General features: G+C 33.5%; 1 protein-coding gene across 3 annotated transcripts; it reads right to left on the bottom strand.

Annotated features, from left to right (window-relative positions):
- Positions 1-1,546: 1,546 nt before the first annotated feature.
- Hsl (hormone-sensitive lipase) lies at positions 1,547-16,932 on the bottom strand. 3 transcript variants are annotated; one of them, XM_073075034.1, is made up of 16 exons: positions 16,809-16,932; positions 16,405-16,689; positions 15,054-15,211; positions 13,893-14,079; positions 13,324-13,537; positions 12,189-12,379; positions 11,586-11,835; positions 11,013-11,222; positions 10,344-10,463; positions 9,700-9,849; positions 8,415-8,556; positions 7,437-7,529; positions 5,457-5,552; positions 3,900-4,044; positions 3,011-3,136; positions 1,547-2,714 (listed from the first exon to the last, which is right to left on the bottom strand). In XM_073075034.1, the coding sequence occupies exons 2-16, from the start codon at positions 16,687-16,689 to the stop codon at positions 2,613-2,615; spliced, it is 2,469 nt and encodes an 822-aa protein (XP_072931135.1). In that variant the 5' UTR covers positions 16,809-16,932; the 3' UTR covers positions 1,547-2,612. The 3 variants fall into 3 exon arrangements, with proteins under 3 accessions (XP_072931135.1, XP_072931126.1, XP_072931144.1); XM_073075025.1 differs by having other exon boundaries at positions 16,768-16,926; XM_073075043.1 differs by lacking the exon at positions 7,437-7,529 and having other exon boundaries at positions 16,768-16,926.
- Positions 16,933-17,154: the final 222 nt, after the last annotated feature.

Raw genomic sequence — 17,154 nt, 5'->3', positions numbered from 1 at the left:
AGGTGCGATTATGTTATATCTAGAGCATTTATATTCCCTAGTGGATTTAAATCTATGTTAGGGCGTATTTCTCTTTCCTTGTTCAAATGAAGATCTACCTTTTAAATAAATTGAAACAAAAGTGTACATAGTACGATTGAATTTAAGTTCCAAAACCGAAGATTTATACTGCACTCTAAAGAAAACATTTGCTACAAGATCAATCACAGATGCCATTGCTGAAGAACTACATTGAGTTCTGTCATCTTTGAAACCACATCATTTCTATATTACAAACGAGGTTAGAGATTTTACGCAAACGGTTCAGGGTTCTTCTCCCAGTCAGACAGACATTTGAATGATCAATATGGATATCTGTTTTAGGTCTGGGTGTCTGCTTATTTGTCTTTTTCAATGGTACCCACGACACCGAAAATCCTAAAGTGGGACTTTGCTAATAGCGTCTTTTTTATATTACAATTCGAAGAGTCCAGATGTCATATAAGTGATAATTTCCACTTAATATCAGTTTAACTGCATTCTCACTTCAAGACTTTACATTAAACAAGGTAAGAGAACGCCACGCCTACTGTATCAATAACGTCCGCCCGACAACTGGTCCATTGCGGAGTGAAATGCGATTAAATTCGTGAAATATTGTGTTATTACAACTTTACTACGTATTTAACTATAACTCTTTCCATTTCTACAGTCTTACAGTTTATAGTTCGTTTTTCTTTGCTTGTCTTAATTTTATAATATTTACCGACGGACGATTTAGGTCCTGTTTATCGCACATTATTAATAATTAATCTATCCAATTTTTACCTACCCAAGATAGAAATTTGTATACTATGAAGAAACTGTCAAACGTCGATTTTTGAGGCAAAACATTGGATATATCGATTATTAATTAGGGTCGTTTACCTATAGACATTGAACGTATAAGACAAAGCCATATTTTTCTATACAATATTTGGATAGGAACAGCCCGTGTCTAAGAGGCTATGTTACGGAGATATAAATACATCAATACTTGTACTAATATCCTAATGTCGGGCAAGTCTCTTCTACAAGTGGGAAAGCCTTCATCATGTTTCACCATATTGCCTCAAAAGGGACATCCGGATTATGTTAGAATTGTTTATTTAACAATTTGTAGTATAATCTGCGTAAAACTGCTAGTCCGCTCTGAATATAGAAATGAATCACGTCGCCATATCAAATTGTATGACTACACCTGCTTGCAACAACTTCAGAGCGGACTAGCAGTTTGGCGCAGAGTATACTAAACTTGCTTTGTTTACAAACCCGTCGATTCTTATTTATAAAATAAGACAAACATAGAAAAACGTACTCAATCTAGATGTACCTAGTGTGATGAGAAGTGAATTCATTATATAATTATACATAAGTATATAGGCGTAATAATTTTCTATGTAATCAGTAAATAGTACTATTTGGAAAAGTTAAATAAAAAAAAATAGTCGGCAGATTAAAGATATGTGCATAGCCCACTGCATACATTTATATTCAGCTATGATACAATGAATAATATAATATAATATTATTTATTTCCAAATGTTTCAATATTTATTTCGACAATATTATTGTGTATATATATTGCATAGAAATTTATAAGAATAAGTAATACATATTAAGAATAATAGATTCTTGTTAAGTAATATAATATCTTATACAACTAAAAGTTTTACAATAATATATTCCGATGATTTGAGATGACGAGAGAGCGCCAGAGAGAGATTTTTGACGTAAATAGAAATAAAACCTTTGAAGTAAACAATATTTTACATAAATGTATGCTATAGGATACAGATAATAAACATTTAAGTAGGCGGCTAGGAGATATTTAGATCAAAAACTTTTTTATATAGATAAAGCGTATTCAATTGTAAAAATATGCGACGGAAATTACTGAGTTTTAGAATCATTTGACGGTAGATAGAAATAATATTAACACATTATTATTATATAAATTACTTGCGATGTTTAAAATGGGTCTTACATTACATAAGTACAGGGTCTTTGATACCTCACATTTATAAATAAATTAAATTAAATATAGACCCTATTTTACCCAAAGGGGGATTGGCGACACCCCCATACAGAAACAAAGGAACTGTATTTATACAGCCAAGTTAACAAGATTATAAACATTTTAATACCACTTCCTCTAGCGAGAAGCATAGACAATGACTATATTTCACTCATAAACAGGAGCCAATATTTTTCGTGTCCATAGAACTTTTGTGTATAATATGCATAGATTAGTAAAGATTACTCACTCCTAACAGGAAAATGTAACCAGTTTTGACAATTGAAATTGTCACATCTATTTTCGAGTTTGAATAATATTAAAAAAATGTAGTTTTCAGATCATTTACGAATGAAACGATATTTCTCGGCACTTTTTCTTCGATTTTGGTGTTTTAACTGCGCATGTCGGTATTGTTCCGCGTAAATTACCATGACAGCCATTAAATGGCTGACAGAATTTTCAGCCGTTTAAGCCACTTAATGGCTTCCATCAATTACAAGGCGGTGAGATATCTATACTTATCTATGATAATCGCGTACAAGCGTAACTACGCGTGGCAGCAAGCTCCACACATTCATAAGGGCTCTGCGGATGTCGTACTGTTCTTGTCTAGGTCGAACAACTGCTTGATCCGTTCTAAACACAGTTTCGAGCCTTCGTTCGCTTCTTTGGCCATCTGTGGAGAAAAGGTAACAGGTGCAATTATTTAACGTGAACATTTTTGTGTATAAAGTATCAGTACTTTATAAATCAGAATTACAATCTAGCCAACCATATAATATTAGCAGTTCTTTGAATTTGACACTTAGTTTCGTAGTTATTTCTATTCGTTCTTCTAATTTCCTTAGTTCTTAAATTAAAGTTTAATCATATTGTTGTTATATTCTTTATGACACTTCTGTTCCATTACTACTAAAAATTATCATTAAATATTTTTTCATTATTATTTACAAAAGATAATTACAAACTTACAAGAGAGAAATTTAGAAATCCATGTGGCAATCCTTCTAAGACATCAATCCCGACCTCATTGCCCAGCCCTTTCAACTTTTTGGCGAACATGACGCAGTCGTCCAAACATGGGTCTAAGTGAACGGACTGAAAAATAAACACAAATTATTATTGCAAGCATACTACTGTCGTACAAGGGTCTCTTTTAAGAGTTAGAGTAGCTCATTATCAACCTAAAGAACCTTTATTTAATAAAACAAATTGATTTGATTTTGATTTGGAACCCATTACAGCCCCACTGCTGGGCACGGGTCTCCTCTCAAAATGAGAAGGATTAGGCCATAGTCCACCGCGCTGGCCAAGTGCGTATTGGTAGACTTCAGATACTTTTTTTAACTTTTTTTTAAGATTTCTCAGGTATGCAGATTTCCTCACGATGTTTTCCTTCCCCGTTTCAGCAAGTGATAATTGATTTCTAATACGCACATAACTGAAAAATCAAAGGTGCGTGCCTGAAATTTGAACCTCGGACCCGTCGATCTAGAGGCCGAGTTTCTTAACCACTAGGTTATCTCTGCTTCACTGAGTAGCTCAGAGGAATGTGAGGCCTGCACGACTAATCATTCAATTTCTGCACCGATCGGCGTCGAACTTCCATTACACCGGCTTCGTACAACAGTAGTGTTAAGCGTTAATGAGGGGCAATTCCTGCCATTATTGTTGGTATACGATATACAAATTTAGTCCTCAGTACCACCAGGTGGTGAACACCAGGTAGGACATTAATGGTCTTTCAAGTGGATTACAGATACCCATGTATGACGCAGTGACCATATACCAAACAGCTGAACAGGCTACATTTTATAATCATTTGCCACTTACAAAAAAGAGCAAACATTTAGATACTTACTAATATCCTGACAGGAGGGAACCTTTTCAACAGTTGGTCGTCTGCCCAGAAGGGCGAGAGCAGAGGGTCCCGCGGTACTGAGAATATGAACTCGTCGGACGGACTGCGCGCTATCAACGCGTCTAGATTCGAACGGACCGCTAACCTTTAGGGATATTATAATAACTATTAAAATAGATAGATAAAAGGGCACATAGAACCTTTATTCATGAGTGGTACACTTACACTTAATAATAATAACTTTACTTATTTATTTAAAAAATTGTTTACACAGAATCATAACAAAATAAGGCATTAAAAAGAGATATAGTACAGAGGACTAATTATTTCAACCTGAAATTTCTTCCAGCAGCCCCTATGGTCGGAAATTTTATGTAATAGGCAAACATAGTGTGCACAAAAATAGATAGATAACAAAGACATAAATATATACAAATAAATACACATAATATATAATAATGATGGGAAAGGTAGCTGGAAGACGAAGGTTGGCAGGAGAAAGAAGTCGTGGTTACGTAACATCCGAGAGTGGACCGGAATAGCCAGCGCCGCTGAGCTATTTCGCAGAGCTAAAAGCAAGGAGGATAGCAATAAGCTGATAGCTAACCTTCAATAGTATGGAGAGGCACTTTAAGAAGAAGAAGACACATAATATATACATATAATATATAAACATAATATATAAATACACATATATACCTGTCGGAGGAAGAATCGAATATAACATAGTTATTTAATATAGCTTGACTTACTGTTATTATAGTATTTTAGTAATGTTATTGGTACTTGATCAATCGAAGGGAATATTGATTTAAATTATAATTAACAGTCATTGTATACCTTTCATATTAGAATCAGAGCAGAGACTTTTAAGAGGTCTCTAGTGGAGTCGAGGTATGTGGCGGTGCGGTGGGGAAACATTGATAAGAACTTATGTGAGTGATTGAGGTGGATCATTATTTCGTTGTGCTTTGGAGCGTGTAGTCACTACCTTGAACCTGCTGCTCAAATCCTTTGTTTGTAAAGTAATAGTAGTAGGGTAGTATAGTTATTTTGTAAATCCGAAGTTATAAATGTTAAGAACAATAAATAATGTGATTACTGTATTTGTGCCTGCATCTACCCTATAATTACGCCCACAAAACCCATACATTCTATCAATGATGTCGATGAGAGCCGTCCTTCTCCGACATACATAATTATGAAAGAGATAAATAGTGCTCTTTTACTTCTATTCATAGTGCTCTTTTATTTCTATTCATAAAATAAAAAAAAATCCATGAATGAAGCAAAGTTACAAGGTAGTACGATGTACAAAGATATGAGACTAAAAGGAATACACCTACTGCAGTGTTTGAAAATAAAATAAAAATACATCACTTAAAATTAAATAGCATCATATAACTTCTATTATAATCAATTTTTGGCTTTCTAAGAACGTTTAGAACAATTATTAATAAAGCTTCAGGTTTTAATTTGGTAAGATAAGATAAAAATAATAAAATGATGATCTAATTCTAAATTATACATTTATATACGAAAAAATATTCTACTTACTCTTCCTGAGACGGCCTTACAATAGAGTTAGATCCCGTAATGTAGGCGAGACGGGACGACATTGCACCCATTATGCCTGTAGCTGCTTCACTTATCCTATAAAAATAAATTCAAAAATATATTATACTACAAACATATTGTTCATTTACATATTGGAAAACCAATATTATTTTAGATGGATAGATTTTTTCAATCCTGCATTACATTACTGTTTCACTAAAATAAATGAACATCAAGCACGTAAAATATATAAAATTATACTTATTCAAATTACTAGTAATCTAACACTACAACTAAACTTGTGGACAAAAAAAATAATGTCATCTCTAGGAATATCACTTAACAAAATGCAACTTTTATGTTGTATTTTATTATGTTTAATTTTTAAACGTTTCTATAAGAAAGTAATGTAAATTGTAAAAGTGAGAAATCTAAAGAAGTATAATTGTTCTGTTAACTAAGCTATAAAGGCTGTATAAGTGTATGATATCTATTATTAAAATATTAGCATAATTTATATAATAGAACATGCATCCCTAATACTGTTATTAGTCATTGTTGCCCATACATAATATATCCAAGCAGAATTAAGTTTGCTTTCTTAATTAATTTATGCCTTCGAACTTGGAGTATAGGTCACATACCTATAAGTCGACTGCCTATTGGCTTCTATCGCCTGAGCGATACCTACCTCACCACGGTAGGTAATATCGCTACTAATGGTAAGTTTCTTAAGCCTCTTTCGATATCACGTTAACCACTAGTTAAGCTACCAGTTGCCCAAGCGATAGTAGCCAATAGGCGATCGGCCTTAACAGCTGCTATAATAAAAATAATTATAGTCCTGGTGTCCAAATAATCGAACTACAAATAAAATATTTGTTTAAATATTCAGCTACAATCTTAACAAAATACGTTGTATTATGAAGCTTTGCCATGCAGGTTATACGATATTTGCAAGCAATGTACCATTATTAGTAGAACAGAACATTAAATACAAATGTAATGCATAAAAATTGCCCGTTTTAAGCATTTCTTATAATAATTTATTTTATTATTTAACCACATTTATAGGAGCCCTGTTGTGCTAAATATTGATAAAACAGTTCTAACTTTTATACTACTGTATTAGTATACATATTTATAGTTTATACAATAAATAAATATTTTAAACTATTAAGGGTTAATTTATAAACTAATGTTTGAAAAATTAAATAAACAAAGTAATAATAAAATATAGCTATTAATGTTGGAAGCGTTATTTTTAATATACATGCGTATTAACTAGTTTTATTTTGTAATTAGTAATTTTGTTATATGTACGAGAGGTTTATTAGTAAGCAACATATGCATTTATAAACTAATGGAGATAAACTGCACCAAGATTTAATTAATGAGATGAAGTGATTTTATTGATAATATGGAATCGTACATATTTAATATTTATTTACAGATGTAATAACCTAAATGATAATGTTGTTATATGTTCATTAGTGGATTTTAATGCAGTTTATACATAGACAAAGTAAACAAATAACACTCTCAATCTACTTTGTTTCAATCTGCATTTTTGAGTCAATTGAATATGTACTCTAACGCCTGTTATTAACATGTAATACCATGACATGAAATTTGCCAATTTCTAGTAAAAGAAACTCAAACATATGTTACGTCGGTAGGCAAAACATTTAAAAGTCTACTAGAAATGTGCGCAAACATAATATAGCATGCAAATTAGTCCGATCAGCCTGATGTCCTATCTATTGTGAATAGTATTTGAGCCTTTCCGTGCAATCGGTCAATAAGTAGTTTATGCTAATCAAGAAGCAATCCAAAGTCCACTATTACCGCATACTGAGGCAAGTTCAAAGATTAATCTTTATGCAAAATTAATCGTTAAGAGTTTATTTGATTACTTTGTCATTAAGTTTATACATCCATTAGTTTTTATATTAACATTCATTATTTATTGTTATTCACCGTGTTTTAATTCTCTTCTTGTCCTTGCTATCGGGCTCTTCGATCAAGGGAGGCTCGCCGATTAATGTACTCGAGTTTTCCGATTCCACCTCTCTGTTTGTGTAAATAATTTACAAAAATCTACTATTATAATCATTTATATAAAAAGTTCTGTTAAAAATTAAACCGCGGATTGTACGTATTATTATATATTACTTTATTAATTCATTAAAATATTTTTAACTTACAAAATAATAACTATTCATTACCTATCATTAATAAATTTCAGTCTCCGAACTTTTCAGGTTTTACTTATAGGTAGTATATAGATTGTTTTAATTTTGAGCTCAATACGTGGGTTAATTGTACGAATATGTGTGCAGTTATGCACAAAAAAATATACTAACAATTTTTACACATATTTTAGATAAAGATCACACCTTTTAGTTATCCACTGTCTGCAAATCGAATGATGACCGAATCATAATGGATGGTTACGCATGTAGAGCAAAGAGCGAAGATGAATTAACCATCTATACCTATTTTGGCTAGCCTAGAAATATTTCGGCTTTGGTAAGATGAAGTAACACATCACACAAGCACAATGTACCTACCTATTTTCAAATTAAATGTATTAGGTACTCCTTGCAAAAACACAACAGCTATCTACTCAAAAATCAGGCTACTGGAATATTAATCAATCAATGGAAAATCAAATCAATGTTAAATGACAATATCTATTTTAATTTAAAACATACATCGAGGAATACGTCTGTGAGTTCAAAATAATTTTCTAAGTCCAATATTTAAATGTCAAAGAAACATAATTTCTTTTTGTTCTAGTTTTGTCTGATTATCTAGCTGATACCGGGAATTAAAAAACAATTTTAGATAGGACTTCCACACACAAGTTTTTATAAACACATAGACCTCGTAAATTACTAAAAAAAATACTTTAAAAATTATGTATTTATTTTAATTACTTTTATAAGAACTGACCTGTGTGAATCGTCCTGGTTTTTCAGGTTTGGCTTAATGATGGGTATTCGGCGTCCTTCCGAATCGGTATCGCTGTCCAACACGTACCGATCCAAGAAGTCCGCCATTAGCTGCTGCGATCTGTCTTCGGCTGGAGTTACACCTGTATAGTGCAAAAAATATAAAATGTCTCAAAAAATTAAAATGTATGCTAGATATTTTTTATAATATAGGAGTAGGAGGAGCAGACGAGCATGTAATCCACTTGATGTTAAGTAGCTACTGCCCATGGATATCTCAATGAACTCCAGGTAAGATTCTATTCATATTTGCGGTCGGCCACAGATGCGCCGCTACCCCTTAAGACTAAGCTGGAATACCTCGGAAAAGTATGTCTGCGTTACCGTACTGCGGAAAGCCGCAGTACGGTAACGCCCATATGCTCAAAATCAAAAATCATTTTTTTTTAATTTAAAATAGGTTCTTTACAGATCACTTTTTGAATGTCAAAGCAACTACCACCACTTCACAAGGTGTTTCGTTATGGAGAAGAAGCGGCGAAAGAAACTCCATAACACACATCTTTTAAAAAAAAATGTTTTTGACAATGTTAACTTAACGTAATGGTAACATGTGGAGCTGGAGCTAATTCAGACCACACCGTTTTGTCAGTCAAATAATCACTTACTTTATAGTACGCTTTTTTACATAGCGTTAGTTTAACGACATGTTTAAACTTTTTTTCTGTGAGATTCAAAATGTGGTCGGGTATTTTATTGTAGTAGCGAATACAGTTGCCCACGAAAGATCTAGCCACCTTACATAATCTATGTTTAGGAATTGCTAATTTATTTCTATTTCTGGTATTAAAGTTATGGTGGTTACTATTTTTTTCAAACATTTCAGTGTGTTTTCTTACATACATAATATTTTCATAAATGTATTGACTATGCACCGTCAATATTCTATTAGTCCTACTTAGCTACTTCAATTATTCAGTATTCATTGTGGCCCCATGGACTTATCGTCGTCATCAATTATTATTGTCCTTATGTCATGTAAGGGTCTCCGCTTAGAGTGAGAAAATTTAGCTTTAGGCCATTTTCTAACCAAAACTCACCAACCATCAAGTTGGACAAATGTGAATTTGTTTATTTCACGTACCTTTGAGGTATCCTTAAAGAACGCTCAGACGTGTTGTTTTTCTCACTACATTTTCACTGGACACGCTACGGTCTCTATATCATTGAGCTGAACTGAACTATGTACCTTCTTGCCTTATAGAAGGTAAAGTTAAGTTACTTACCTGTAGCAGTATGTTCACTCTGTAGAGAAGCAGCGCTGATGGTAGTATCCGAGGACTTCCTCCTCTCGCTACCCGATTTGTGCGCTTGAAGCTCTGCTAGATCTGATGGTGACACTTCTTCGAACGATGACGGACCTTCACTGGTGCCTTCTGTAAGGAAATGAGTATTTAATTACCTAAATAATAATATTATACATGTTTATTCGCTTTTAAAAATACTTTTGTGAAATGGTGGTAATTGTATTGACATTCAAAAAGTGCTCTGTAAAGAACCTATTTTGAATAAAAACTATTGATTTGATTTGATTTCAATAAATGTTTAAGCGATCGATGTAAATGTTAAGTGATTCACATTAATAATAAGCAAGAAAGAAAGACCACCCGCGTGGCGGAGTGACCACCCTACTAATCTGACGCCCAGAAGAGGGTCCCGGGTTCCATCCCCGGCCAGGTAAATAACTAAATGATGAATTTAAATTTTTGGGGCTGGGTGTTTGTATTTGTCTATATGTATGTTCATGGCACCCACGACACAGGGATCCTATTCGGGCTGTGAGTGTAAAAAGCGTATTTTTATTGAGAAAATCAATCATATAAAATCTCGCTAAAGCAATAACTAATGTAATCATCATGTTTACATGTACCTTGTGAAGGACTGACTCGGAGGAAACCGTTTCCATCAACAGGAGTTGTTGCATTGGAACCTGTTAATTCCTTGTTTGCGCTTTTGTCCTCTTTGCCTTTTGGATTTGGACTTGCATAAGCTGTAAAGATATTTATTATTGATGTATTTCATGTATAGAAAAGACTTATCGGAAAGTATGTCTTCCTTATCACACGTTTAAAACCAGAACACAGCAGCTCTTAACACTGCTATTATGAGGCAGAAATAGGTGTGGCGGTGGTGCCGCCGGAGTGGAACCACACCGGGTTCTACCACCTTTGAATTAAAGGTTTTATGTTATAAAAGTATTATGTTATCATCATCACCAACACATTATTGTGCCATTGCTGGGCACGGGTCTCCTCTCAGAATGAGAAGGATTAGGCCATAGTACACCGCGCTGGCCACATACGTATTGGTAGACTTCACATACCTTTGGGATTTTTTTTATAAATCCCTCAGGTAGGAAGGGTTCCTCATGACGTTTTCCTACACTGTTTTAAGCAAGTAACAATTAATTTCTAATATGAACATAACTTTGAAAAATCAGAGTTATTTGAACCTCGGACCTTTCGGCAGAGTTTCTTAACCACTAGGCTATTTCTGCCTTTGTTATATTATCGAAATATTTTTATTTAGTTAATCTCACCTTTAAGACACCTCATCATGAAGCCAAAGGGCAGCAAAGGGTCCATGAGGCACAGCAGGCGCGCCGGGCTCGGGATGAAGCTCACCAGCAAGGGCGCGTACGCCATGAACAGACCCTCAGGGGGTCGAAGACCAGCGTTCAGGATCTTCAGTGTGCACGATGCTATGAGGTTCGCGCCCGCTGAGTCACCCGCGAATACTATGCGTTTGCCTGTCGATAGAAATTAATAAATATTAGCTAAAGGTGCATAATTATATCGACGCGAAATTGCAGTAGGAAAATCTTGATGTGTTGCTTACCCTTGTTTGCTAAAGAAATAGAGCTTTTTGTGATTGATTTTAAACGATTTTTCGTCGATAAATTTAGGGTCTCCCCTTTAGCAACTAAGGTATTCTATATGATATTATTACTAAAGTACATTATAATTACATACAAATATAAATGTGATGACTTTAAAAATCTTCATAATTATCGGGCTTCATTGGTATTGCAAAAAAATATATCTTTATACTGCAATGTGTAGTGTAAAAAGCACTATACCTAAATATAATGCTGTATGATCCATGTTTTTACCTGTAGTCCCAATTTTCTCAAAATTGTTCACCATCCAGCAATAAGCATAGAACACTTCTTCTAAAGCCCTCGGGAAGGGCGCTTGCGGTGCTAAACTGTAGTCTATAGACAATATTGGCATGTTCAGCTTAGCCGCCCATTCCCGTAGATACGTTTCGTGCGACTTCGAACTTTGTGCCACAAAACCCCCGCCATGACAGTGAAATAGCACGCCATCTGCCGGTGGTAGAGTTGATGTACCTTCGTCGGTCTGAAAGAAATTTATACATATTATGCTGTATGGTGCTATAGACAGAGATAAGTAATCGAACACCCAGACCATGAGCAGTAGTAGGTATTCATTTTTCATTTAGGTATCTTTAAGGAAAACCCAGCTTTTTTGAGAGTTGAACGCGAAGAATAAGGATTTAATGACCATACTTGTAACAAAAAAATATTTTAAACCGGCGTCAAGAATTGAAAACTCATGCACAAGAAAATTATTAGTCAGTCATTACATTAGTAACAAAAAAAAATTGTTTGTTAAATAAAATGTAAGTATAGTCAGCGTAAAACTGCTAGTAACCATACTTAAGAAAAAAATATTTAGAAATTGATACATACCATCCCAATTCTCTTGTTAACGCTAATCAACCTGACATTAAGCCCTTGAAGTCCAATATGAACAGTTGGAGGCAAAAATGTTACTTCCTTGCCTTCCAACGTCGTGACCACCAAAGGTTCCGGAGGGATTGTTATTATTTTATTCACTGCTACTGTCGACGACATTAAACTTGGCACCCGTTTCATTATTTCTAAAAATATAATAGACAAAAAGGGATGAATTTATTTATTTATTTTATTATTTACCAACGCAGTGTACACGAAATAGATTGACAAAGTGTGAGACAAATCGAGAAAACGGATAAGTGTTGTTTCAATTAATCGTAGGCACAATACAATGTGTTTTTTTTTATTTTGCCGTAAACGTTACGTAACGTACGTAGATATTGTTCGTAACATAACGTAACGTAAAAGTGTGAACATATTTACTTTAAAATATTCTTGAAACAAATTTATTATTTCACATAGTATTAAACATTTTTTTATCATAATTCCGTTGTGCCATATTGTTTATACGAGTGAAATGAACAATAGCCATTTACTCAATTAATTAGCGACACATAATCGCATTAAATGATTTATTAGTCTGTTTATTATTTAATCTCTTATTAAGTACGTAATAAATGTGATAAAATCATATGTTACAATTATAATACGTCACCCAACACATGTGTACTACAGTTGCAATAATTAGCGTAATAACTATAATTCTGTTTTTATACTGACGCTAATAATATTTTCTATTGCTAATCTTTCACACTTCAAACACAATAGTGATCTTACGATAATAACATACGATTTTCGAAAGAAAATGAAATATAAACAAACTGTATTCTATTGGCAATGCATTAAGTATCTTAAAGTATCAGAAAATGAAATTTTGTTTTTTTTTTTGCTTAAGAAAGGGCAATTTTCCTGTCACGCGGGTGTCATTCGCATGTGTAAATTAACTTACTGCAGTCACTTTGCGAGCCGTTTGCGTGTGGCGTGTATAGTAAAAGTATCTATTAAACAATAGTACGCAAGGGAACTGTACACACGAACCTGCGTGACAGGAAAAGGGTCCTAAGGATCAGTAAATAAATGCTACTAATATTCTTGAATACGTTAACTAATCGTGTGAGTTAGTACTTACCACTCTCAGCCAAAAACCAGAACGCCTTGCAGAACTCCACACTAGCCGACTGCGATATATTCACGATCCGTCGCGCCCTCATCTCTGGGTCTATCAGGTACTGTCCCCCTGTCCACACTGAGCTGATCAGGTTGCCTTGACTGTAGTACGCTTCGGAGAAACCCGCCATGCATATAGAAATACCCTTTAGTATACCACGCATTGATGGTAAGAACTGGAAGTAAAAATTTAGATTTGACTGGGACATTTGACAACTGCTCAATTAGTCTGCTTCTATTGGCAAATCTTAAATTGGGATACTGTAAAGCATTCGTAAATAATCCAACTTAACTTTAATGCCATTCAGATTTTTGTCACATAGTATTTAATAAAATTACTTTATAATAATCTACACCCTATGTAATGATTGATGATACATACTTGTACCACTTGAAAAATGATGTTTTTTCCCAATTTTATACATAAGTTTATGTGCTCTTAGCTATTCTATTGGCATTTAATTGGCGCTTTTGTCTTAATTTTATATATTTTTTCTATGCTTTAGTACAGACCTTTGTCTTATGCATTACCTGAAATCCAAGACATCTGCCATAGAAACAATACTGATTTATCGTGTCTGCTTGCGCAAACAACTCTTCTGGTGAGTGGGGTTCGGTGGGGAAGAGTTCTCCAGGTGGTGCCCAAGATAGCAAGGTTTGGAGGTGATGGAGACATGTGCCTAATGAAGCGAGAAGCTGACTGCAAGATTCAATTTCCCTGGAAATAGACATGACTTGTATTTAACCATATTCCATACAAGCTATGCCCGTAATTTCGTTCGTGTGGGTTCAGCATATCATGTCAATTATACAAACCCATCTATCACACTCACAGGGCACACTCCGCATATACGTTTTGCAATGTTACCAAAATTACTTCTGACTATAAATTGTAATAACCATTGATCAATCCTCTGATAGAGTAGAACAATTTGAAAGCGCGCGTATAGTGGGTTTGCGATATCGCGGCGATCGGTGGGCTTACGGCGGTCGCATTTAAAAAAAAATCTCAAACCCTGCTACTTCAATTTTGTGTTATTTTTATTCAAAGTTGTGGACATCTAATAAGAATACCAAACTGATTACTCAATAATTGATAGCGTGGTTAATAAAAGAATCCATTCAATTTAAATTATGTGTCCCAGTTTATTTCAATTTAAGTATCTTTATTTGGCACTGGTTCAATTTTACATATAATGGCTTGAATCTCACTACATAAAATAGTGTCACATGTCAAAAGAAATTCTGATAACCTCTGATAAACTAGTATACTAGTTTTTGTTCAATACATTCACCTCTACGATAAATAAATTCTCATTGTTATTTTCTATGAGCGGATCTATTTTTATTTGCAAGTGGAACAGTCGGTTCGGACTGAACTACAAATAAACATGTGCAACCAACTACAATATTTTAGGTCAATTGTAATAGAATTGCTAGACAAATTGGCGCTTCCAACTCTAATTAAATATTTATTTATATGTAAGGTTTTCCAGAATTGGCCTCTGACCATCCTCATTTTTTCCTGAAAAAGTCTTCTAAAAAGACTGAATCTAGTGACAACTCTATAATTACGACTAAGAGCCCATTTTGATGGGCTGTATTATTTTCCAATCAATAAATTATTATATTCACACTTCAAAATAGGACAGTGTTAAGTGTTAAATAAAGTTATATTTAAAAATAGCTTACTTAACAAAATATCCCTTCCGGAACAGCAGAGCATCCCTACCAGTGCAGACCTGCCTGCTCAGCTTCAAGCCATGTAGCACACAGGAATCCACAACTGACACAAAGCTTCTGTAGCCATTACCAGGTGATTTGTTGTCGAAGTCATATAAGGGTGCCACCTAGAACAATTATATAAGCACTAAGAATAAGCTTAAAAATGTTTCAGATTTGTTTTTGTTTGTTATAAATTTGAAGACGGAGTTTAATTATAGTTCAAAGTAAATTTTCAGATGTTTTTATTCATACATACAATTATTGTAAACTGGTAAATTAAAGATGTGTAGGTATATAAAGAAACAATATGAAAATGACAAACAGTACTAATTCACACATAAACATGCATAATTAACACATAAATTAATTCATGGTTTACACCTTGCTTTATCTTTCTGGGATTGAACTTAGGAACCTTTGAGGTACTGACTGATATAATGGCCACTATACCTTATGAGTAGCCATGTCTACATATACATACTTTTGAACTATTTTTTTTATAAAATCTTATTAGTGAGAATGAATAATAAATAGCATTGTTTCTATATTAGATCAGGTATTAGAACTAGTTCAATATTATACCAGTTTATAATTGCTATGATTCACGCAAGGTCTTGTATAAACATAAAGATCAAAGTTCAATTTACACATGGCAATTGAAATCTTGGCCTATAACATTGTAATTTTAACTATATGCGAGAATATTATCATTATCATCCTATTATCCTATTACACAACTACACATTCTACAAATAAAAAGATATAACCTTAGGATTTTATTTTTAAAGATAAAATTAATGTGCCATTTTTATAGTGTCACATAAGAAATATATCTACGTAAAAAATATTTGTATAGGATAGTCACAAAAAGAAATTGCCCTATAGTAGGATAACCAGACTAGCTTCTTTCGGGAAATAATATTGGGTGTATAAAATTATTTTTATACAATTTAAAATGATTAGATATTGTTTTATTTAATTTTAGATTAAATTATATGTTCTATATCTACATATTTTCCTTCATTTAATTAATTTAATTTATTGAAGATTAAAAATAGTCATACTTCTGAAATAAGCTATACAGTAAATATTATAATATACAATAAAATAAATTATTAGATATTTTTATTTCGGAAATTATATTTTATTATATTTGATATTGGCTGTACATTTTTGTAAAACTCTTAAGAAAATAGCATTATACCGTTTAAGATTTCACCAGATAAAATATTTAAGTATTGTACCATTTAATATTGAGGGAATGAATATTCCTAGAGGACACGAAGATATTTAAAAAATAGAAATAATGTAAACATACCTTTCTCACATGATCAACTAAAGGCCACACCGTATCAATATGATCCAACAGAGTCATGAACCCTTGGTACAATCGCTGTCCATTTTCGCTATCGTCCGGTTGGAAATACGTAGCATTATTTTGGCAGGAGTCCTTCAAAGCCTCGTACATCGCATACGTCGGCGGAGCACCCTCGGGAGACTCTTCGCAACATAACGAGGCTTTAGCAGGCGATGCTGGGAACGACATCTTCCTCAGTCTACTTGAAGCGTACCGTATCCCTCTCGCAAACGCCTTAAGATTCATCTGAAAAGGCAAACAAAACCGTTACACCTCCAATTAATATGTTATTAACACCACAAATCAACACTCAAGAGTATTTACAAAATAATCCCCCAAAAAACATTATCATGCTTTGTCCTTACTGCTTTCAGTAATTTATTAGAAGCAGAACTAAGTCAATACAGTTCCTGTATAAATTAGCACAAAGAAAACTCGCGGACTTTTTAATGCAATTTCAGACTAATTCATCCAGTACGAGACGTACGAAACTACGAACTACGAGTTCTCAATTCAATTGACGTCAGATCAAATGTCACTTTGATATTGACCAAAATATGTGAAGGATTCGTTTAGGTAGAAAGAATTGTCTATGACTATGATTATTTTAAAAAATATTCTATAACATACAATGAAAAAACTAAAACGGAATAAATCAAACTAAATCTGAAAATGTCATATTTTCTATATTTCTTAAATATATACTTATTA

The sequence above is a fragment of the Epargyreus clarus genome, unplaced genomic scaffold (genome assembly GCF_041222505.1).
Source record: "Epargyreus clarus isolate Ecla_fem2 unplaced genomic scaffold, WU_Ecla_fem_2.2 ptg000001l, whole genome shotgun sequence".
Classification (NCBI taxonomy): domain Eukaryota; kingdom Metazoa; phylum Arthropoda; class Insecta; order Lepidoptera; family Hesperiidae; genus Epargyreus; species Epargyreus clarus.
Note: the sequence above shows the minus strand (reverse complement) of the source record. Positions and strands in the feature narration are given on the sequence as shown.